The 25,241-nt window shown below is 44.1% G+C and overlaps 1 protein-coding gene across 1 annotated transcript; it reads right to left on the reverse strand.

Moving 5' to 3' along the window:
* Positions 1–412: 412 nt before the first annotated feature.
* Positions 413–25,241, reverse strand: IL5RA (interleukin 5 receptor subunit alpha; the record flags this gene model as incomplete). Its single annotated transcript, XM_079935815.1, has 9 exons — positions 413–1,663; positions 2,923–3,019; positions 15,432–15,570; positions 18,851–18,996; positions 21,062–21,249; positions 21,324–21,477; positions 22,156–22,294; positions 23,499–23,644; positions 25,169–25,241. 9 exons carry the CDS (start codon positions 25,239–25,241, stop codon positions 1,399–1,401), a joined length of 1,347 nt encoding a protein of 448 aa, XP_079791941.1. The 3' UTR covers positions 413–1,398.

Raw genomic sequence — 25,241 nt, forward strand, 5'->3', positions numbered from 1 at the left:
CTTTCCTTCCAGAAAAGCTACGGGTTAACAAGAGCAAGCCGGCGGTCCTCCTGATAAAGGAGACCACAAAGGTGGAACTGAGGGTAGGGGTGACTCTTGGGCCAGCCTCGATTCTCCGCTTCAGTAGGTCAGAAACTGTCATCCGCTAAATCATCCCAAACACCCGAACTGCAAACTCTAAAGAAAGGTCACCTCTTACTGCCGTGATGCATTTTGGTGAGTGAGTGATCGACCCAAACGCCCCTACAACCAGTCACCAGTTAACTCATCCTACCATGAGTAACTTTATCAGAGAGAAAATGAAATTTGTTAAGAAAATTGCTTGATGAGGGTCTGCAGGCTGCAGCCTGTGGGCTGAGTCTGGCTCATTGCCAGATTTTGTAAATAAAGTTTTATTGGCCAGAGCTATTTGCATATTGTCTGTGGATGTTTTCCCGCTACAGTGGCAGTGTGATAAAGCATCTGGCCCTTGAATGTTTACTATCTGGCTCTTTACAGAAAGTCGGCTGGCCCCTGATCTAAATAACCATTCAATTTAAGGACAGATTTAACAAGCAACCTGCAATACACTGAACATCCCAAGACCTTGCTGACAAAAATTAAAGAAAACCTACAAAAATAAGTTGAGATGTCACATTTACAGATCGGAAGACTCGTTATGTTTAAGATGTCACTTCTCCCCAAATGCACCTATAATACAAGACAATCCTGATCCCAGCAGCTTTTTTTGTTGAAATTGATAAACTGGCTCTAAAATTTATGTGGAAATAAAAAGGACCTAGAATAACCAAAACAACTTTGAACAGTCATGTTTGGAAGCCTTACACTACCTGGCCTCCAAGTTTACAATAAAGCTCTAGTCATCAAGACAGTATTATATTAGCATAAAGATAGACAAATAGATCAATGAAACCTAATAGTCCAGAAATAGACACAGATATACATGGACAACTTATTTTCAACAAAGATGCCAAGGCATTTCACTAGGGAAAGGATGACTTCTACCATGTGATGCTAGAACCATTGGATGCCATTGGTAAGTGAGCATTCAGTTAAGCCTAAGTGCTCTGAATGGTTAACAGCGCCTAAGAAAACGTATTTGGGGAAATCAGTTGCCTTTTCTATGGTTCTTTATACTCAGGAACTAGGAAAAATCCCTCTGAAAAACTTTACTGATTGGGGTACCCATGTGTAGAAACATTGATTGTTAGAACGTCAGAGATAAACAGGTCATTGGACCATCACATCTGTGCCCCTTACTGTGCAGAAATGGAAGTCAGGGCCCATGGGGTTGAAGGAATTGCCCAAGGTCTGGGTGATAAGAGCTGGGTGATAGAAAATAAAAGTTCAGGTCTGACTGGTGAGGACACTCATAACTGAGTAGGACCTTTGCAATATTCAAAGACTGTAATGAACATATATTAAAAGAAGAGCAGAATGACAAAAGCAACCTGAAGGCACCTGGCCTCCTGGGTAAAGACCCTGACTTTTAACGTGGAAAACGAATGACCCAGTGACAGATCCCTGAGGACCCAACCCTGGGCAGATATGACATGTTATAAGAACCTTCAATATTACCTCATAGTTGATGGTTACAAAGAATTCTTTAATATTACTCTTTGGTGCCGGAACAGGTGGAAACACCTTGGTCCATAAGTGGCATCTGAAAACAGAGTAAAGGAGGGAAATAGATAAGCAAGAACAGCCTTTCTTGTCCTTAAATATCTACTCTAAAACTTGACCTAGTTAATCCCTGGACCTGCTGTTTTGTGAATTCAAAATCTTCATTGACTAAGACTTCCAAATATCTACATTGTAATAATAGTTGAAGAGCTTGGTGGTACTGCAGGGCTCTGATGGGACTTCTGAATCATCCAAGGGAGGCAAAATGACAATTGCTTCATGTTGGTGCGTTCTACCAGGCCTGATTTCTGAAAATGATGTACATCAAGTGCGTGGGGCCCCAGGGTTACCCACGATGCTGGTAGGCAGCCTCTCCCCCTAGGCGCCAGCTCTCAGGGTTTACTGTCTTTTTCTTCTCCTTTGAGCTGCCAACCGCCCCCCAGCCTATAGATGCCATCTGATAAGACATTTATAATAGTGAAGCTGTTTAAAATAAAAGTCACTTTCTAAATTATGAAAAAGCTAATAAGATAGAACATGTTCTGCAGCCTCCTAAGTGGCACTCGGCCTTCCTGGACGCCAGAAGGGATGAGAAGTTTTTATGGGGCAATTTGCAAGCTCTAGGTTTGGCCACCAAATCTGCATGACCCTTCTACAATCTGTGTCTGACCTGGGAATGATCAGCCAGTAAGGGACTGTTTGACTGAAGGGCCAGGGTAGGAGTTGGTACCTCATAATTGGGGATCATAACACAGGAGGCACCATAGTGAGTTCAGCATCCAATGGGATGCCTTCCTTTACCCAAGAGTAAGAAGCATGCCCTGGGGGCTCAACAGAGGCAACCAAGTAGGGAATGGAAGGCAGGGAATCAAAAAAACACAAATGTAAAAACCTTCATAGAGGGACTTCCCTGGCATTCCTGTGGTTAAGAATCCACACTTCCACTGCAGGGAGCACGGGTTTGATGCCTGGTTGGGGAACTAAGATCCCGCATGCCAAGCTCTGCAGCCAAAAAAAAATCCTTTGCGGAGATGAATAGACTGTCGGCAGATTCAGGAAGGGGGTATCTAACGACTGAAGGCTGTGTTGTGCTCTGTATCCAGTTTCTGTAAATCACCTGCTGTTTACCAGTTTTTTATTTGGTCCACACTCATCTTGGAAAGGCTGTCCAGGAAGACACAACAATGTCGTAAATTCCACCTGATAGCAAGAACCCTGCATCCAGCGGATGCATGGCAAGAAGGTAAAAATCCAATATTTAGATCCCAGCGAAAGCACCCAAATAAAAAGAATACCTACATTCTGCAGATGAGTGAGAAAATTAACAAGATAAAGCAGACGGTTGCCATAACTGCAATAAGGAACCATTTTGTCCAGGGCTTCTGCTCATTGTTTCCTAATTGGAAAAAAAAAAAATCAGAACTAGAATCATCAGCAGAAAAGAGAGATGACTACACTAGGGCCAAAGGGGGCTTGGGTCAGAGTTCAGGGTGCTGGGTGATGCTGGGAAAGTAGCTTAACCTCCCCGAGCTTTAGATTTCTCATCTGTAAAATGGGGCAGGGTGGGCAGGGAGCATCCATCTCACAGAGTTGATACAAGAGTGAAATGAAATAACGGCAATGGCAATGAGGCCACTTTTAATCTTGAGGCATTATTTAATCAGTGAGCAGATATTTATGGAGTATATTCTAGGTAATATGCCAGCTGGATCTCGGAGCTTAGCAGCTTTTGGTGAGTACTAAGGTTTTTAGATGAAAAAGATGCAAAAACGTAAGCCTACTCAGTAACCTAATTGCAGTACAATCAAAACATTTTACAAAGTTGGACTTTTAGAGGAAGTACAGTGTGGGATAATACTCATAGTTCACAACAAAGGTATCAGACTCCGTTGTAAGTTTACAATCTGAATTATCCTCACAACACCTCTTACGTTTATACCTGTTGTTCACAGATGAAAACGTAGATGCTAACTTGATTCAGTACAGAAAGTATAAATATGCCACATGCTGCCCGACTATCTAGTTAAATTTGCTTCTAATCTGTACTCAAGGATAGGTTCTTCTGTGGGCTTTGATGATAGCTTTGGGGTGTGTGTGATTTTTTTTATTAAGGTACTGGAAATACCTTCAAGAAAAACCCAAGGCCATTTACCAAATGGCGTTTAAAGGGTAACCTGCTTGCTAAACTGTCTGATTCATTTTTAGAGAAGAATGCAAATCTTGAGTTATCTCCCTGAATGCATGGGTCCTTTCTGTGTTCATTCATTCCTTTATTCACCCGTTTAGCCAATATTTACTGGGCTCCTGTTATGTGTGGGACGTTATACACGTTGCTGGGAGACAGTTTTAAAAGAAAGCATGTGAACCCTCCCTTCCTGCAATTGAGGGAAGAAGTCGATAAGCAAATAAAGACACAGATAATTTAGTGACAGCAGCTCTAAGTACAGAGGTGAGATACACACCACACCCCAGGAGAAGCAGGTCTTAATCCTTGGTTTGCCATTAACGGTTTCTATTATAAAATGAGAAGTGAATGTAAGTGGAATTTTCAAGTCCCTTGTAAAATATCTTAAGACTTCCAAAAGCCCCAAAATACTTAAAACTCACATCTTTCCAGGTATCAGGGTGGAGAGATGTCTCGAGGATTTAATGCTAGTGATTCCAATGTTGCCTTGATCTCGTGGCCTTTTTTTGTTTGTTTTTCTGGCCTCCTGAGAACTTTTAGTTGAGGTTTATCTTCTACCTCCCAAAAGCTTTAATCTCTCCTTCATTTCTTCCCTTCTGCTTTCAAATATTCATAGAGTCCTTTATCTTGAATAAGCCATTACTTTGCTCTGCCATCTCTCCCAACTATTATCCAATACCTCCTTTATTTCCCGGCCTCATTTCTTGAATAAGGGATTCAGGCAGCTTCCTTTTCCCATCTCAGAAAGCACTTTAAAAATTTGCTGGTGGCTTCCTCCTGGTTGAAGCCAAAGGACGGTCAGTTTCTTTTTCCAACTTTATTTTTCCTGACCTCCCTCCTGAATTCAGATTTGATGCTTGCACCCACCTGGAAACCAAGCCACTGGCTCCTTTACCCAAATATTCCTCTTCTTCAATATCATTTCCTTCCCCCCTTTCTAATTTCAACTGCCCCTCACCGCTCAGCCTTAACCCTTTGGTATTTTCCACTATGGTCTCTTCTTTGAAATTTGAAATGTTTGTTGAGCACAGCTTCATCTTTTAATTCCATGGCATCCTCTCCCGAGTCTTTATCCCTGCCCAGCTCCCAGTCTGGATCTGAGACTGCCTGTAGGCAGAACCCACTGGGATGTGTCTCAAAGCTGACAACATTCAAAACCAAACTCACACCCTTCTTCACATCAAAACAACTTCCCTCAAAACTTCCCCATTCTGATCTCCCCTCTTGCAGGATCCCAGACTGGAATCCTTGGAAGGCACTTGGCTTCTTCTCATTCTCCGTAGCCCCTCCTTTCCTCATCCACTTGCTTTACACCAGTACATCACACCCAACCGTAAATGCAAGCGAACCAGCCATATGTATACACATATCCCCTCCCTTTTGTATTTCTCTCCCATCCAGGTCACCACAGAGCTCTGAGTAGAGTTCCCCGAGCTATACAGCAGGCCCTCACTAGTTATCTATTTCATACCCAGTGGCGTATATATGTCCATCCCAACCTCCCAATTCATCCCACCCCCCTTTCTCCCCACCACCGGTGTCCACACGTCTGTTCTCTACATCTGTGTCTCTGTTTCTGCTCTGCAAATAGGTTCATCTGTGCCATCATAAATGCAAGACATGCATGCTTTTGTGTCATGAGTTTGCCTAGTCTGGAAACCTGGGTTCTATTCTTAGCTTGTTGTGAAGGTGGCCGTTCTGGGCCTCAGTTTCCTCATCTGCAAATATGAGGAAGTTGAACTCTGACCCTTAAGAACGCTCTCAATGCAGCACATTTTTTAGTACCCCTGACCCAATCCACGGCATTGTCATTTGGTGTATACCGACCTCTCACAAAATTGACTTTAGGATATTTTCATTGGTGAAAGTTGGAAAGTTTTAGAAAAGAACAAAAAATAAGTTATCAGAACCAGCAGTCACCAATAGCTTATCTTCTATACATGTTTTAACATTCCCTTTTTAGGTACCAGACACTCTGCAAAGTGCTCACCTTGCAATCTCACTTGAATTCTCACAGCAGTGCTTCAGGGTGGGCGCTGCTGTCCTAGTTTGATGGACGGAGGAGCTGTCGCAGAGAAGGGCGGAGGGGGTCAGCTGAGGACCACAGCTAGTAGCCAGGGGTGAAGCCCAGGACGTGCTGAGCAGCCGTGCTCTTAACCACGGTGCAGGGACCCTGTCCCACTGCCCACCACGCCCAAACCAGGACCCACTGCATGGGCAGGCGCTTCATGGAACACATCCTAAACATTCCTCTGTCACGGAACACCCTCCAGAGCGTCCTCTTCCCGGCCGGATACCACTTCCCTCCAAGGCAGCCCTGTTTTGTTGTGGTGTCTCAGCTGTTGGGCATGGCTGGGTTTGCGGGCTGTGTCTGCAGTAGAAGGGGGCTGCCTTGTAAGATACCAGTCTTCCCGATGCTCCCTAGGCTCTAGCCAGGACCGAATCACTTTATTTAAAATCTCTGACCATGGCGTTGAAAAAGAAGTTTCATGTATTTATAGCTGTTTTACAAACAGGTGGTAGCCACACTTTGGCTCTCTGAGGCTCTGCTTTTCATCATTTTACAAACCTTTTATTTTCCCAAGTCCCATAGACACTCACTGGTTCTAGGATTAGTATTCAGTTCTCTGGATTGTCACCGAGTGTCCCGTTAAACCTAGTTTTTACTGCCCTTGCACGTAGCTAATATAAAGAGCAACTGGGACATACTACTACCGTGAAGTCAAATACCAGCTCGCTTTATTTCCCACTCTGATTTCCTGAATAAGGGATTCTGCCTGCTTCATTGCCCCATCTCTGAAACTCAGTGTAGTACACTCTGAACCATTATGCAAGTCCCCTAACAAGTACGTTCAGAATCTCTAGACTCATGTACATGGAACATAAATTTAGCAAGGGTTATGCCAAGTAGCAAAATGTTTCCTGTTTACGAGTAGGTTAAACAGGTGAAGCTTGAGTCCTGCAGAAAGAATGAGTGGTGTTATCAATATTATCAGGGTGCCACCCTGGGTCCCGTTGGTGTCTCAAATTGTGCAATTCTCTGCAGGCTGGTATGTCAGGTCCTGATAAAAGTGTCGTTCACTTCTGAGCGTGCTTACACAAATCTTTTCAGTTAAACCACTCTCTAGCTGTTCACTTGAGCACTCACATTGATAAGTGAAGATTCTCTCTGAATTAACAGAACCTCTTTGGAGAGGCAACTGATTTTATTTCTTTCGATCAAAAAAAAGTTAGTGGTGCATGCAAGGTACTATGTGGAAAGCAAAGTCACCGTCACTGCCTGGAGGGAGGGGGCACATGAGTCATTTCTCCCCGCCTGGTTTCCGCAGTGTCCCACCTTGCTTCAGAACTGCTCCCCTACCGCCACCTGAGAACAGAGCTAACCCCCCAGACAGCAGAGCCGAGGTCAGCTTTACTGCAAAGAAAACCTAAACTGGCAGGTAAATTCAGTGCAAGAAAAAGGTTTCACATGTTCACTACCAAATGGAAATCGCTTGGGGATTATCTACCGTTAACGTTGTTTATTAACGCAAAAACGAAGTTGAGAGTCAGTTATGTAAGTAAAATGAATTAAAGACAGCACCTCCTCTGATTTTACTGAAGGTAGAACAGGGGTACAGTTCCCACTGACAGTGTATATCCTTCCGGTCAAAATGATTAAGAATTTTAATTCTGTAAAAGTTGGGAGGCCCCTCGGTACATCATTAATTTGAATTTTGGGGTCTCTGACGTTGTACATTTTCTTAAGAACAAGCGTTTCAAGGTAACTTGAATCTTTTCTCTGACTCAAGAATGAGTTTTCTGCCATTAAAACGGAAGCCACGGATGTTTCTTTTCAAGAAATTGATGGGCGCCGCTGTTTGGTTATGCAGAGATGAGCTTTAGAAAGACGGAGCAAAGCCTGTCCCGCCAAGGAGAAGAAGCCCTTCAGACTCTGCACCTCATTCTAGGATGTTCTCCCAATATTGACAACTTGGAGCATTTGGGAGCTCAGCTGTCTGGTTTCTTGGTGACCTCAGCTTCCTCAATTTCTGACGTCTTGACCATTTAACCTTGACAATTAGCCAACTAATGAAAATTCTGCTCGTGCTGTATATCCCGGGAGTGTATGGTGGGAAAGGGACGGAGAGGGAGGAATAGCTTGGTGGTTAAAGAGAATCAGACCCTGGACCTCGTCCCAGCTCTGCCCTCAGAGCTTTGTCAAGTCATTTTCCTCCCGGTGCTGCAGCCCCACTTGTTCTAGAATTGTATGATCTTTGTAGTTCAGACTAATAACACTTAGAAGGTCGATTCGGTTTGGAGGCTTGTTCCACCCTTAAGCTGTTCATACAAGTATGACTTTTAGGGATTCCATATTGCATTTGAATCTAGTTTCAGACTCAACAATAGGAAAAGAGCTCATTAGTAAATTGATGGGGCTCTTCCAGTGAAGCAGCCCTACTCTGTTAAACCAGCAGGCGCTGAGAGGAGTTCTGAGGGCACTGACAGGGCTGGATAACTGAGAGGATGCAGGTGCATTAGTCTACGAAGCCTCCTGCACTTGTCTCTCTTTAGAGCGGGAGGCCGTGGCATCGTCTGTGAGGGGACCTGCCAAGCCGGTCACAGGCTCACAGTGCCAGCAAAAATCATAAGCAAGCCCTTTGGGTGGGCGAGCTTTCTAAGGCAGCTGTCAAGTGGATTGTGGGAGGTTTTTTTTTTTAGGGAAAAAAAATCCCTTTACCTGATTTCGGGAGAGTGAAAGAGAGGGGTCGGCAAATGCAGCCTCAGTGGACAGAACATAGGTAGTCCAGGGCCCAGAGCAAAATGCACAAAACGTGTTCTCTGTTCATCTGGGGAAATTGGGCTCAATGACCCAAAATATGGAAAGGACATGGAGATGCTTGGGATGGGGGGGCGGGTGTGTAGGTGTACCTTTGCGCACTCAGGATTCCCTAAGGGATCGCTGCCGTACTGCTGGTCTACATTTGTCCCTAGTAGGACACGACCTGATGAAACTAAATAGAGAACCCTCTTCGCCATCTTCTGCTTCTTTGCAGACTTCTGCACACAGCACAGAGAGGTGTGTGCTTTCTGGGGCCCTAGGCAACCCAGAACTTTCTTCCCTGTAAGGGGTTTGCTGGCCCTGTTCTACCAACCTGCTAAAGCAACTGAAAGCTGGCTGCAGAGGCTGCAGTCTTCACATAGAAGTAAGAAACGGGTGAAGCGCTTTCGCCCTGGTTCGGCCGCTTACAACAGAGGTGACCCTGAGCAGGGAGCCCTCAGGAGCTTCCATCACCTGCTTTGCTCAACGGGGATAAGAACTGGCTGAGTTATTCCTGCAAAGTGATTGGCCCAGTGCTAGTTCATAGTAGGTGTTCAATGAATGTTATTATAACTGTGATTATGATTAAACACATCATGTCAGCAGTAAGGCATCAAGATAATTTCCCTAAATCATGAAAGCCAGACTAAGATTGAAGCCCTTTCTGAATCCTCAGAAGGCAGAGTCATAAGCTCAGGCCTGGAGGGAAAGAAAACACCAGATATTCAAGATTCTAGGGGGTAGGAGAGGGCATAAAGCACGATGGTCCGCACCCTCAAGGAGGTTTGTATTAAAATGAACGCCATGGACAACTCGTAAGGGGGTATTTAGACTAGAGTAGCCTGAAGAGGTCAATGAAAGTGTCCCCACTGCTTGGGCTCCACGGAGGCTGACCAGCTCATGAGCTGCAGGGCAACCCTTTCACTGCCGCCAGTCCCCACAGCCAGTCCTCCTGCCTCTGTCTCCCTGGCTGGCACTGTCACCCACGGGGTGACGAAGCACCACAGAAAGAGCATGGCGTGGACCCAGTCCTGTGGCTGTGTTCTAGGTCCGGGTCTGTCACTTCCTAGCTCTGTCACTTGGGGTAGTTCCTTAACCCCTCTGCGTCTCTTTGCTCATCTGTAAATTAGGAAAATCCTGTGTCTGTGAAGATACATGAGATAACATAGGTGAACACGCCAAGCACAGTGCCTGCCCCAAGAGGGGAGTCCCACCTTCCTCCCGTCATCTGGCGGGCCCGTCTCGAGGCACAGGTCACGCGTGGCAGTCTGGTGTGGACACCACACCTCCAGGCGCCCGGGCCTGAAAGCACAGGGGAGCTCCCTGCTCCTCACATTTGGGGACAGAAGTTGAAGGCTCCCTGCTCGCCCGCCCTCAGACCACGGCTACCAGCCTGGAAACCACAGGAGCCTGGGGAAAAGGAAACAGCGGATCAAGGCGGCCACCACATTTACCAACCCGGAAACCCCCCATTTACAAAGAAAACTCAGCATCGTCACAAGTTATATCCCCCTCAGGGAAGCCAGGTGGGTTTTTCAAGGTACTGACTGGATCACCGTTTTATTCCTCAATCAGTTTTTGTCGCTAATGAGCCAGAAGCCCGCCATTTCTTCACAGAAGCTCTTGAATTTGCAAAATTCATTTGGAAGACCCAGGGAAAGTGGATCTGAGCTCTCTGCAGTGTCTCCCCTTCACCTTTCTCCTTCCTGGTTTTCTCCCTTTTTCACAACAGTGTGAGGATGTAGAAAGAAAGGTGGTGGCGAAAGGAAAAGAAAAAGCACAGGCGCGGAGTGTGAGGGTGGAGCCGGCAAAGTGTACAATGTAGGAGGTGGGCTGGAGGATCTCGAAGGTGACACCACGCCCTCCAGGTTTTGATTCCACATGCCCTGGGGCTGGTGTGCCGGGTTTCCTCACTCATTCACAGCCCATGAATGTCAAGTCCGAGGAAAAAGGCAGCAGAGTCTCCCTGTGGGACCCTTGCTTCCATCCCAGCCCCAGTTCTTACATCCCTCCCTGATTTTCTGCTTCCAACTCTTTTCATGAAGTCCTTACGGATTCTAGAATGTGTGATGTGACTCTAAGGCTCCCCCCACACACGGAAAGAAACTGTGACAGAAAGCCATGGCCAGGATTTCCTGTGAGTAACAGGTCTCGAGGAAGATGCCCCGAAAGGAAGCCGCCAGCCCGTGTCGACCTTGACCGCAGGTCAAGAAATGCGGTGAACTTTCCCCTACTCCCTGGGGTGTAAGTGCTATACATCTCAAGCCTAAAGCAATATTTTTTTTTTTGTAAATACATTTTAATTGATACCTGGTACCATCATCGAATAGATCCTGGCCTTCAGATACGGCCTTCAGTGATGTCAGGGCAAAACCCGATTTTGTTTGAGGGGCAGGGCCTGTGCTGGGGTGGGGGGCGGGAAGACCCGTCACTGATACACCAGCAACACGGCTGGGTGGATGCATGTGTAACACTCTTTTCCACGGGGAAGGGCATTACTGTAGGAAACTTTGTTTTCATTATTCCTTGTTTCCTGCATGATATTTGAGCTTCTGGGAGGGGAGAGAGAAGAGAAGATGATGGACTTGAGAAAAGGAATATCTTCACTCAGACCAGAAACCACTCAGGAGACACCAGGTTTTGGTAAACAGGAGATGGCCCAGATAACAAGGGAGCAGAAGCGTCCGGAAGTTAAGAAAGTTGCAAAAGGAGGAAGAAGTGTGGAAAGTTAGCCCTTCAGATAAGGCAGAGAAGCCAGCTGAGGAAGGGCAGCTGATAACGAGGGCTGATAAGATGAAACTGCTCCTTCCATCTGAGAAGAAAAAAGAAGTATTCCATGTTCTGGAAATCCCAGCACAGGAGGGCAGCGTTTCAGGGCAGGTGAAGAGCACACTGTGGCTGGCTGGACCCCTGCTGGCTGCCCCTGTGCCTCTTGACTGTCCAGGGACCTTGCCAACTGGAGCAGGACAGCAGTCCTTTCTCCTCCGCCCTCCTTTTTCATCAGTCAAAACTTACTCATCTGGTGTCTCTCTCTTGATTCAATAACCCTGGGTGATGATGGGTTAATTAGTAAATTGAATCTATTCCAGTTCGCTAATTGACTCCTGTGCCACTTATTTGAGAATATTATCCATTAATAGCCACTTCTTGGCTGTTTGATAACTACTGAATTATTTAATATCTCTGGGCCTCCGTTTCCCTCAGATAAAGGAGGTGGACTTAATAATGTCTAACAAAGAGGTGATATGTGAGTCGGGCCTTGGTGTGAAAGTGGAAGGGGAGGGCTCCAGGGTGCCATTTTTAAGACAAGGTAGGAGTGGAGGAAGGATGTCTAGAGGAAATGAATGGAGCGGGAACCCTGCCTGGTAGGCTGCAAGCAGAGCATTATTATTGCTGCATCCTCGCGGGGTAAGGAAGAGCCATGTGGAATGTCCCAGAGGAGCCCGAGCTTCCTGTGATGTTTATTAATCATCCTGATGACAGTAGAGAGCCTGCATTGATTAAATTCACTAATGATCCTAAAGTGAGCAGGAAAGTCAGTTCCAGAAAGGATGGATTTATAAGGTGCGTGGTAATATTAGTCAGCTCATCTTCATGACCAGGCTGGCAGCAAATGAAATGGATTTGCCGTGGATGATGGCAGTGAGGCACACCTGAGAGCAAATGATAATGAGCCCGGCTCCAAGCTAGGAAGCTGTTATTTAGAAAATAATCATGGGGCGCCAGCTCTAAAGTGGAGAGTGAAAAATAAATTAAAAACAAGCTTAAAATAAACTCTCAGCACAGGTCACAATCTCTCTCTCAGCACTTTTGTCGGCAGTTGATGGGGGTAAGAGAACATGAAAGGCAGAGTAGGGAAGAACTTACAAGTGAGGAGACTCACATGTTACAGGTGAGGAAACTGAGACCCAGAGGGGTTAGAGGTGACTGACTAGGTCGGGGGCAGCCAAACTCTGCCACACTGGTCACCACTCTGTCCCCTGCAGGGGTGACAACAGATGACCGCGCCTTCGGATGACCTAAATGTAACTTGAGATTCCCTCTCAACACAGCTGTGGAAGCAGTCTCCGATAACTGGGCTCATGAAATATTATCTCCGCATCTCTAACTTTAGTCAAAGAGTTAGACACTGGCAGAGCCACGACCAAAACCTAGATCTCCTGATTTGTCTCTCGCTTTCTTCTGCTCTCTAAGTTCTAAACTCTCAACAGACAACACTGATGAGAACTCAAAACCCAAACACTAAAAAATCAGAACTGGCTCCGTAGCCAAGATTCCCACCTTGGTCTCCAAGTTAGTTTGAGGTCCTCACACAGAATTTAAAAAAAAAAAAAAAACTCTGAAACTATATGCGCAGTGATGTTGGGAAGACACTCAGAAATGTCAGTAATTGGGGGCCAATGAGTTTTCGGCCTTTGGGGAATAACAAAGCATTAAAAAAAAATCCACCAAATGCGGGTCATGAAAATTAAGCTTCTGTCGCAGGCGTTTGAAGAAATTCATAGCCTTGTTGAAAATTCCCTGAGACGGATTCACGTTTCTTCTGCTGGTCCCCCTCTCGGGGCGTAGAGTGGATTTCGTCTGTGCAGATAAAGCGGTGTGGAAGGGGTGCCTGCATGTGGTGGGTCTGTTTGGTCAGGTTGGGGCCTGGACCTGGGGAGGAGGCAGGGGGGAGGGGGAAAGACTGGCTTTGGCAGAAACCTGAAGTAGGTGCAATTGGCCGGTTCTCAGTTCCTTTTGTCCTTTCTGCTTCCTCTCCCAGCAAGCCTCATGCTGGTCCTCTGAGTCCCAGGGCGGTGATGTGGTGGGCGTGCCATAAGGCTGTGCTGGTCATGTCACACAGCTCTAGGGGCTCCTTTCCCCTTTGGGAACTCAGCAACTCAATAAGACAAGTCCCCTTGCAGACTCAGAACCCAGCTCCATTTCTCGGGTCTTTCCTTATCTTTCCCAGTCTCCCTTGGAAATCTCCCTGCTATGCGTCTGGTCTGACTTACATCCACATGGGCCCATGGGTCACTGCCCAGGAGTGTCCTGCAGAGACACCCATTAGCCTAAGTGAACGAATGAAATGATAGAAAATCCTAGCATGTGCCGAAAGAAATCTCTCCTTAGGTACACCCTTCAGTGGAGCGTTAACTACCTCGTACGTTGAGGGACAGTGATATTCACGTGCTTGACCAGCCATAATCACAGAGTTAGCTACCAGGATCCCTTAAATGCATCTTTAATTTGTTCAGCTCTTTGCACCTTGCAGCGTCCCGGCCCCCATGCCATAGAGCTAAGGTCTCTGGTGCTGGCGTCAGTCAACTTGGGTTTGAATTCCTTCTCTGCCACTTACTGGCCATGCAGAGTTAAGCAAACTGTCTAAACTTTCGAAACCTGTTTTCTCATCTGCAGAACAGTTTGGTGGATAGGATTAGTGAAGCTAGTGCATGTGAAGCACTTAGCACAGGGCTTGGAGGATAGTCAGCAATAAATGTTATCTGCTGTCGTTGTTGTTTGTATTTCACAGTAACCTGTGAGACAGGAGAGGTGGGTATTAATTACCTCCTTAGTCCTGGGAATCCACGGATGGGCAGAGAGAAGTGGCTTGTTCAAGGGTATGTAGTCAGTATGTGCTAAGGCTGGCATTAAACCTGAGCTTTCTATGGAAGACTCCAGAATTCTTCCCTCCTCTTCGTGTCCTTGTAGCTCTTATGCAGCACTTAGCCACATACGTCTGCATCCCCAGGCTGCATGTCTGTGGCACCTACATGAGCTACACTAGTTGTTTTTTAACTGGCCAAGATACGCAGATAGTATCAAACACAGGGTGTGCATGTTCTAGCATCACGGTGCAAGGCCACCTCTCCAGGTTATGGAATTGCCATCTGACATAAAAGGAGAATGGAAATTTGCCCTTTCATTCAGAGCCACCATCATCACCCTTCTCCAGTCCCACAGACAGATACAATGATCATATTATTTGCCAAGTAAGCTAGTCAGTTTAATCATAAACAAAAACAGCTGCAGAACCAATGCAGGAGCCCAGGTGATGCCAGTCCTTGGGATCCTCTAGGTCTGTTACGCTGAGGGCCCAGGGCTGGATCCAGATTTTGTGGGCCCTGAGCTTATTCAGTTTTGGAATCTTCTTTATGAAATGAAACAAAAGTATAAATTCAGAATTAGGTATAGGAAAATTATAGAAATGGAGACCAGATTAGTAGTCGACAGGGGTTAGGAATGGAGGAGAGGAGAGAGGAATGAAAGTGCTTAAAAAAGGGCAAAAGGAAGGACCCTTGTGGTGACATACACAAACCTGCACATGGGATAAAATTGCATAGAACTAATACACACACAAATGAGTAGATATGAAATCGATGAAATCTGAATAAGATCAGTGGGTTGTAGCAATGGCACTTTTTTGGTTGCCATATTGTATTACAGTTTTGCAAGAAGTTAGTCTTGAGAGAAACTGAGTAAAGGCTACATGAGCTCTCTTGACATCATTCCTTATGACTGCATATGAATCTACAGTTATTTCAAAACAAAAAAAATTAATTTGGTAAAACTGAATAGAAGTAGGACCAGATATTCTGGAAAAAAAAAAAAGTACTAGACTTTGGAAGGGCTCTTGCTAGTGAGAAGCTGGAACACTGGAGCTTCATTGGCCTCATGGTAAATCCACCTCTGGTCAAAAAGGCAGCAGACTGACAGAGGATGAGGCTTAGTAGGGACGTGAAAGCATTTCAGGACTCACAAGTGAAGGTGTACACTTTCCAGGAGGATCTGTTATAACTACAAGTAAGGTCACTTGCTTTCAAATAAACACGAGATACTCACCCACATAAATAGGCTGACTCCACTCACTGGAGGGTCCCACCGCTCTGCACACAGAGCTCACTGCTGCTCTCACTTGAATGGAATACTCAGAAATACCATCAATTACGGAGATGAATGTATTGGTCGTCATTTTTTCTGTCTAAATGGGAAAAAATATCATTGTAAGAATCCCTGGACACGCAATTTAAATTATGGCAATCATCAGGATGGGAGGTCGTATGTAAGTAATGTGACTCAGTATTCAGTGACCCATTTAAAATCAGTAAGACTCACGTCGATTAGTTTATTCTAGACCACTTCACTATGGAGGTGTTGGCAGTCACCCTTGGGGGGAAAGCTATGTAGTAACCAAAATAAATAAAACAGGCAGTTGTAAGATCTAGATGATCCATCCGGGTCCAACTGATATTTCCAGACTGAAAGACTGGAATGGCACATAGCAGAATGCATAACCTCCCTCATCTTGTCCCTGGATATTCTCTAATCACCTAACTAACAATATCACATGGCTTCCGCATTTTCAACAGGATCCAGCAAACTACGGTCTATGGCCAATCTGGCCTGCTACCTGTTTTTGTAGGGCCTGCAAGCTAAGAATGACTTATATATTTTTCAGTGTTTGAAAAATATAAAAAGAATATTTTGTGACTCATGAAAAGTACATGAAATTGAAATTTCAGTGTCCACAAACACAGTTACTGGAACGCAGTTACACCTATTTGCTTGTATTGATGGCAGAGCTGAGTAATTGTGACAAAAACGGTATGATCTGCAAAGCCTAAAATACCTACTCTCTGGCCTTTTACAATGAAAGTGTGCTGATCCCTGATACAGTGTCTCACCCCAAGCCAGGGGGCAAGGAGCAAGGGATGGAGGGGGCATAAGGAAGCAGAAAGAGCAAAAGGACCTTGAATCTAGGAAGAAGAAGGTTTGAATCCGAGGTCTACCTCCAACTAACTGCAGGGCAATTTCCTTGACCTCTCTGAGCCTCAGTTTTCTCATCTGTAAAATAGGAACCATACCACCTAATGGATTATTGAATTAAATGGAATTAACTTTGTAAAGCCCAAGTTTAAAGATATATTGGGTTGAATCATATGAAAAGTGATAATATTCACCAACCCATTTTTGACCTGCAAAAACAGCCATTTTGGGCAGTTCAACCTAATAATAAGCACTCAGTAAATGCCAATTTGCCGTAGGCAACACAGGCTAACATTGTCTAGTGTTGAGATGAGGCTGTTTTCTCACAATCAAACCCTTCGTGTATGTTCTCTCTACTGGTCAGTGTCCCCACCGTGCAGCTAATACCCCAAACCCGAGATGTGTCCCTGGCTGCCTGTATCTTACCTACTCCTGAGTGTGTTTCTCCCTTCTTTGTCCCTGCTCCAAAGCCACTGCCATTTTAGGTTTCATCATTTTTTGCTTGGACTGTTGCAGTAGCCATGAAACCGGTATTCTGTGTCCACATGTCCCCTCTCCGTCCATACCCAGCTTTCATGCTGCTTCCAAAATAATTCTGCGATTCTGCAGATGTGTTCACATTTTTCTATCAAGCTAAACACTTTAGTGGTTTCCATTGCCTATGACCATGGTTTTAAAAAGAAAAACCATTTATTTTTTTAAACAAAATCTTAGAATCATTCTGGGAGAAGTCCCAGTGTAAGAGCTAGAGTTATGATTCCAACGTTGGCCTTATGTCCAGGCTGACTAAATTACTGCCACTTGGCTGAAGGAACCATGCTCACTCATGCTGTGGAGTTGCTCCTTCTGCCTAGAACCCCTGCCACTCCAAGTGTGGTTGGAGGACTGGTGTGAGTCAGGAGCTGTTTATTGCTGATCCTTGAGGCGATAAATATAGAAATGGAGACAACACTTTGGGAGCTTTCTTAGCAACCTGGCATTGCCATGGCGTCCAGGACCAGGATCACTGGGCTTGTCTTTGGCTGTATGTGATTTTTCTAGCAAATCATTTTTATTGTATTTTACAGAAGTACCAATGTAGGGTGGATTAGAAATTTTAAAAAGAAAGCCAGTCTTTCACCATGTGTGCTTAAGTACATGGGGAAGTGCTGGCTAAAAGTCCTTCTCTGCTTCTCCCACTAAGCAAGTTTCTATTCATCCTTGAAGATTCTGTTCAATTCCCCTCCCCTGGGTGGAGGCCCTGGCAGCTTGCTTTGTCCATTCCCTCCTTTGTATCCACGTTGACATTGAGGATGGTCAGGCAGCTCTGAGGCTGAGGGAGTGCATCCAGTAGACCAGGCCCCTTGAGAGCAGAAACAGTAGCTATTTAGCTCTGTATATCCCACAGAGAAGCCAGATCGTAAATATTTATTAACCCGAATTGAATTGAATTGAATTTGTAAGGCAGAAGTTTGAATCCTGACTTCTATTCTATTCTTGCTTTGTGACTTTGGGCAACTTACTTAATCTCTCTGTGCCTCACTTTGCTGTAAAATGAGAATGATCATTACATAATAGAGTAACTGTGAGGATAATAAAGCATAATGCATAGTTGATGCTCAGTAAATATGACTTTCATTCAGTTCCTTTCCCCTTGAACTTTTTGTCCATTAGGGCTGAGGAGGCAGTTTTTTTTTTAAGTTGTGGTAAAATGCACACAACACAAAAGTTACTATCTTAACCATTTTTAAATGGCACAGTTCAGTAGTAGAGTACAGTCACATTATCTCCAGCACTCTTTTCATCTTGCGAAACTGAAACTACTCCTTAAACAAAAACTCCCCATTCCCCCCTCACCCCAGCCCCGCAAAGCACCATTGTCTCCCCATTGTCTTGATGAATTGGACAGCTCTAGGCACCTCATATAAGTGGATTCATACAATATTTGTCTTTTAGTGACTGGCTTATTTCACTTAGCATAATGTTCTCAAGGTCCATCCATGATACAGTACGTGTCAGGATTGTCTTCCTTTCTAAGGCTAACAATATTGCATTGTATGGATAGACCACATTTTGTTTATCCATTCCTCTGTCAATGGACACTTGGGTTGCTTCCTTCTTCTGGCTATTGTGAATAATGCTGCTGTGAACACGGATGGACAGAGATCTTTGAGACCCTGCTTTCAATTCGTTTGGATATGTACCCAGAAGTAGAAAGGTTGGGTCATATGATAATTCTATTTTTGATTTTTGAGAAATCCCCGTACTGCTTTCCGTAGCAGCTGCACCATTTCACCAACAGTGGTGCTAATGAACTTTTATCTGATCCATTGCATTATTTTCAACCAAAAGTAATAGATCCTTTCAAGACAAAAATCCAGTAAGGTTTGTTTTATTTTCATAAAACCCAGGTAGATGGGGTTCCAAGGGGTAACCAGCGCAGTCACTGACAATAATTTTTTAAATGTCTCTAAAAGAAATCTATCATCGAATATCAGAATGAGCTGAAGCATTACCTGAAAATACCCTTTCCTTGTGTTGTAAATTTTCACTTCGTAATCAAAGCAATGGACCGGAAAAGCAGAAACTGGTTTCTCCCATTGGATAGAGAGACAGGTTCCTTCAATCTCTGCTGTGACTTTTGCTGGAGGATTTACTCGATCTAGGTTAAAGAACCGAGAGGTCGGTGATCACGGCTGGTAAATCTAATCCACCCACATTTCCCAAGGCATCTCTAAGCTGTGTCTTCTCGAGTACTGTACGCCAGGATTTAATCTACGAACCTGCAAGCCACAGGACTCCAGCGGCTCACATCTGACTCCCGTCTTGTGGTGCTAAAGGAGAGATCTCTCCCGTAAACCTCAGGGATTCCTACTTCAAAGGGCATCGAATGGTTAAATGCCTTTTCCTTCAGCTGACTGCAAGACCCAGCCCACCATCCATTTTTACTTCTCGAGTTGGACGGATCTGAGGACAAACCTGATCCTGGAGAGAAAATGCCCTGGAGCCTCCACTAAGCCCTGCTCTGTGAAGCAGGTGTGTGGCTGGACCGATTATTTCCTCTTCCTGGGCCTCAGTTTTTATTTCATTTTGTTTTGTGGATCTTGTTTTGGTTTGTTGTGAGGATTTAGTTTTCTCTTACAGAAAAAGAACGGATTGGGCTAAACTTGTCTTTACAAATAACTCCACAGTTCTTTCCCCTGAGATCTCACGTGATTGTTTTATGGCCACTTGATGTGGATAGAAATTATCTCTGAGTGTCCTTGTCTTAAGTTATGTGACTTAGATCTCACAGTTACTGAGTCATAGGGACGAGCTAAGAATGGGGCCCACTGGCTCCAGAGCCTACCATCCCCTAAGCCAAAACATTTTTCATCAAAAGAGCATTTATTTCTTTTAGTAAGCTGAGAAATTGGTCTCAATAAAATGAATATCACACAAGAAAATGCCCATGGTCTGTCCCAGGCTGTGTCCATTGGTGTCTTAATATCATTGTTTCTCAGGTCCCCCTCAGCATTTTTTATCACCTGTTTTCATGAAAGTGATATTTTTAGGTCATCTAAGTAATACTCTATCGAAGAGAATTATATAATCTCTTTAGCAAGTGCTGTGATTCTTTAAACAAAGTTATACTCCGTTTGATACACATATAGATGATAGAAACAGATACAGATGTCCCATGCCAAACCACGTCCTTTGAACAATCACATTTTGCATATTTAATGGATACTTAGGCCAGGCACTTTATAATTATCAACATACTTAATTGTCACAAAGACCTTGTAGGAAGTATTGATTTCTCCCCATATTTCAGATAAAAAGACTGAGGCCCAGAGAAATGACCAGCTTGTCTAAGGTCACTCAGCAAGTCAGTGGAGGAGCCAGGACCCAAGTCCAGGCAGCCTGGCTCCACAGCCCACGCTACTAAACAGAGGCCACCACTGAAACCTTGAACATTCAGAACCAGAAATGTTATGTGAGAGGCTCCTGATGAGCTGCCTTAATACAAGTATCTAGGATGAAGGAGAAGGTCTTCAGTTTTGAGAAGTGAGCACGTGAAAGCTTAAATAATAGGCTTAGATCTGAGAACCACATGGTAAGGGGGACACTCTAACTCAAGAACACCCAGAGGAGAAAGTCCAGAAGGGTAGAGGATCATAAGAAGAGTGCATGAGAAATTGAGGGCCGGTAGCCCGGGGAAGAGGGACCTCAGGATGGGAAACCTGGCTGCCTTTGGATAGCTGAGGGACCATCTTGTGCGGAAAAGAATCAGACCTGCTTGGGGGTGGCACCAGCCCATCACAGGACCCATGGGCAGAAATGTTACCAAACCAGCCAGAGCCGCTGCGAGAGGATATGGGGTTCTTCCAGCAGTGAGTTTACTTTCCCTGCAGCGGTGATTGTCAACGAGGGGAGATTTTATCCCCTAGGGGACATTTTTACTGTCACAATTTGCGGGGGAGGAGGTGCTACTGGCATCTAGTAGGTGGAGACCAGGGCTGCTACTGAACACCTGGTAAGGCACAGGACAGGCCACACCCAGGGTTCTTTCGCCAAATATATCAGGAGCGTGGAGGCGGAGAAACCTTGACGCTGTGGTTCTTAAGCAGCGGGCAGATGGTCACTTAGCATCAGACAAGTAGCTAAACAAGGTGATCCTTATAACCCCTCCCAGTGCTGAGATTCTGCGATTCGGTTATTTTGGCTTTGAGTCAAGCCCATCTTACCAATGGCATGAAGGGCAAAGAGCTCATCGAAAGGCTTGATCACAGCTTCCTCGCTTGAGCCGTTAACATACACTGCAAGTGAGTCGCGCCCTTTGCTATTGATAAAAGTCCTGGGAAACCAGCAGGCGATGTTTCTCTGCAAGGTGTCTTTGCTGTATTCTTGGCATTCTTCAGTCCAAGAGCCATACCTGAATTGGAACACTCATAAGTTTTTAAGGCTGGAGGAATCAACCCACTTGCGAAAGTGAAAACAGATACTAACCTATAGTAGAGAAAATACTGCGTATCCTCAGGGGCATCCTTGCCAACAAGCCAGGTGCAGTGAAGAGAAACTTGGTACGGCCGTAAGTGTGTGTAATTATTTGCCTTGGTGTTCGTGGTGCAAGTTAAATTCACAATTGAGGTTCCAGGAGACCCTAGATGGTCAAAAAATTTTTTTAGAAAGAGTGGATGTACGTATATGTATAACTGATTCACTTTGCTGTACACCGGAAAGTAACACAACAGTGTAAATTAACTATTCTCCAATGAAGATTTAAAAAAAAAGCAAGTCATTGCCATGACAGCTTCTGATTGTTTCTTTGGAAAGGGTAGTGATTGGGGACGTCAAAAAGGGCTTCACAGAGCAGGTACGATTTGATTTGGGCTATGAAGTATAGGAAGGATTCAGAAAAGCAGTCAGGTGAGCCCAGGAAAGCGAGGGCTCCGAGGCAGGACTGTGCTAGTGTGTAGGCGTCATGGCTGTAAATCCACCTGAGAAGAGCGCAGGAATCACGTAGCGGGTGGTTGGAAAGATGTCCTGGAACCCAATTATGAGAGACCTGATTGGCCCAGATTTAGTTTATGACCCTCTGTCTTTTGAGCTGGGGAGGAGAAGCATCCGCAATGCTGGCAGGGACGTGCCAGCCAGCGTTGGCTGGGTTATGACACTGAGAAGTGATCATGGTCTTGGTGAGGATGTTGATGAGGTAAAAGGATACCGGGCAGGAACTGGTGACTGACAAAAGAAGAGAAAACTGAGGTGTTTGTTTTCTGACTTTCCTATGTTTACAAAGCGTGAAATATGGAACTGGACTCTTAGAGGCCTGCCTTACCTGGTGGGGCTCTAAGTTCCGCGGAAACCCAGCTGCTTGGCTGGAGGGAGCGGTCGTTCCATGGGACTGTCTGCACACTTGCTGAAAAGCCTTTATGAAGGATGGTTATGCGTCTGCTCTCAGTGTTCCTGGTTTCGTACTAAAAATAAGACTCACAAGTCACGGTATGCAAAGGGGAAGTGGCCTTGAGAGAACTATTTTAATCAACTAGGCGTTTTCTTCCACTTTTAAAATGGCACGTAAACACAATGCAATGAAATCGTTTTGCTAGAAAAAATTAAACCCACTGCTTCAAGGTTATGTCCTTATCCCTAAACTCATCAAGTTGTAGACATTAAATAGGTGCAGCTTTTTACAGGTCAGTTATTTCAAAATAAAGTGGTTTTAAAAATGAATAAATAAATTACCCAATTCGAGATGTGTACATGTTTCAAAAATACATAATACAAATACAAAAATTAATTCTTCAAGGATACCTGAATAAATGCTTCTTATAAAAACAAACAAAATGTTACAGTGAAGGCTCCAGTTTCCTTTGACTACCATCTCTAGTTCCAGTCTCCTCCCCAGAGGTAACTTTTGACGGAAAATTCTCTAGAATTCCATATTGACTGGAATTTAATTTGTTTAATTTTATTGAGCATCTGCTAGGTACCTGGTGCTTTAATATATGCCTGCAGTGAAGTTGGGGCTCTGAGAGGTTAAGTGACTGGTCCACGATTCTAAAGGCAGGAAATGGCCGAACTGGGATTCGAACTTGGCCTCTTCGATTAGGTACCCTGCCCTCCTCCTCTTTTATTCGGCTTTTCTCTTCTGTTCTTTTGGCTATTTTAGAGGAAATTATATAAAACCAATATCTGAACCATTTTACCTCAGAAGTTACTACACTTGATTTTTAAGTGGAAGAATTGTCCCAAAGTTAAAATGTTCTGAGCTGCTGTTTAATGCAGGTGTGGCACTGGTTCTCAGTCATTTCAATAGAGACATTGCTCTACTGGGAATATAACAAAAAGCCCTTTAGTGGTTTTCTTTTTTTTTTAGTTAAAATTTCTTTGATAAGGAAAATGCAGTCAAAGTTAAAATTTTTTCTTTTTTTTTTTTTTTTGCGGTATATGGGCCTCTCACCGCTGTGGCCTCTCCCTCTGCGGAGCACAGGCTCTGGACGCGCAGACCCAGCGGCCATGGCTCATGGGCCCAGCCGCTCCATGGCATGCGGGATCTTCCCGGACCGGGGCACGAACCCGTGTCCCCTGCATCGGCAGGCGGACTCTCAACCACTGCGCCACCAGGGAAGCCCCAAAGTTAAAATTTAAATAAGGATTGCCATCAGAATAAACACTTACATCTTCTTCTTGTGGAGCATTTATTTTCACGTGATACCCTAGCTGGACATTTCTTTGTTCTTGATCAGTATTTGGTTCCCAGCGTAAAAGAACTTGAGCTAAATTGATAGCTTTAATGGTGAAATTGACAGGTGGGAGAAGTAAAACTGTAGATCAAAAGAAAAAAGCCACAGAATGTTTAATTTTACATAGCATTTTAAAGTTAAGTATTTTTTTGTGTAGTATAGTATTTTATTATGGCTATCAGAATGTATAACACTGAAATAATCTTGGGAAAAGTTTCCTTAGAAATGTTTTTAGCTCATTTTCTTTTTACTTTGCCCAGGTATTTGCCTATAACATCTACAGGTATTTTATTGAAATCTGAATATTTTACTATATCATTACTCAGTACAAGCATAATTTTCAAAGGGTCATTATCCATTAATGGACTGCAGTAATGTATTAGTTTGTGGGTAGCAATGTGTTTAATGACATGGAAGAAAATAGAATAGAAAATACCAGGTGCATCAAATATATAAGAAGTACTGTTTCACGAACCTCTTGTTTCTATTATAAGTGTACTCACATATTTGCATGTGTACTGGTTCATGATGTTAAAAGGATTTATTTCTTATTACGATTCAAGGTCAAAAAAACTTGTGAGCAAAATTACTCAAATAGGCATTTATAGAAAGAAAAGTGTTCTCTTCCCCCCGTTAATGAACTGCTCTCTAATGTTGCCTTGAAAATAAAAGCTTTCACAAAATAAAAGTTTTCATTTAAATTACAAAATCAATGCCTATTCTTTTTAGAAACCTTGGAAAGCACAAATGCTCAAAAAAGAAAAGAAAAATTTACCCACGCTTCTATCACCGAGAGTGACATTAACATGTGATACATTCATTATCTTTTTTCTTGGGTATATGTTTATACAACTTTATAATTTTGGCTAAAATTACAATATTGTACAATTATGAAACCTCCTTTACTACATGTGAGGATGTTTCCACTGACCTTTAATATTCAGTAGCCTTCCCTGACTCTGCCTCCACACCTGCCACATACAGTATTCTGAGGCTCTGTCTGTACTGCACTGCCCATTACGGTAGCCACTGGCCAATGTGGCTATTTTATTTAAATAAAATCAAATGTTCATTGTCTTCATTGCATGAGCCATATTTCAAGTGCTCAATAGTCACTTATCACTGGACAGTGCAGATACAGAACATTGTCATGGCCATAGCAAGGTCTCTTAGACAGTGCTGATGGGGGAACCACGTGGCAGTTCTTCTTTTCTTAAACCCATTGATGAACAAGTTTCTGAAGCAATCCTACTGGAAGCTTCTTATTCTTTGGTTGTGAGGACTTGGAACCATTCCCTTGCCTGGGAAGACGTTTCAAATACGGCCATCAGCTGCAGCTTTATTCTGAGTGCCCGTTTACGCACACTTGGAATATGAAGTGTGGGTAAACTGCAGCGTAAAATGTGCATCTCAGCCGACGTTGCTTTCTTAAAATAGAGCATGTTTAAAGAGTTTGTATTCTGATAAGAATAAATGTTCCATCCCTTTTTAAAAAATCATCATTTCCTAATTAATTATTATTTAGGAGAAAATAATGCTATCCTTTTTGTAATGTACTTTTTCTCAGAAAAAGAAATATTATTGAATTTAATAGACGGTGCTTACATTTTTTATCAGGAAGTAAGTCTACTTGCAGTATCACTGTGGCCCCCAAAAGAATCAGTGATGCAGGTGCCAT

The sequence above is a fragment of the Stenella coeruleoalba genome (assembly GCF_951394435.1).
Source record: "Stenella coeruleoalba genome assembly, chromosome: 10".
Classification (NCBI taxonomy): domain Eukaryota; kingdom Metazoa; phylum Chordata; class Mammalia; order Artiodactyla; family Delphinidae; genus Stenella; species Stenella coeruleoalba.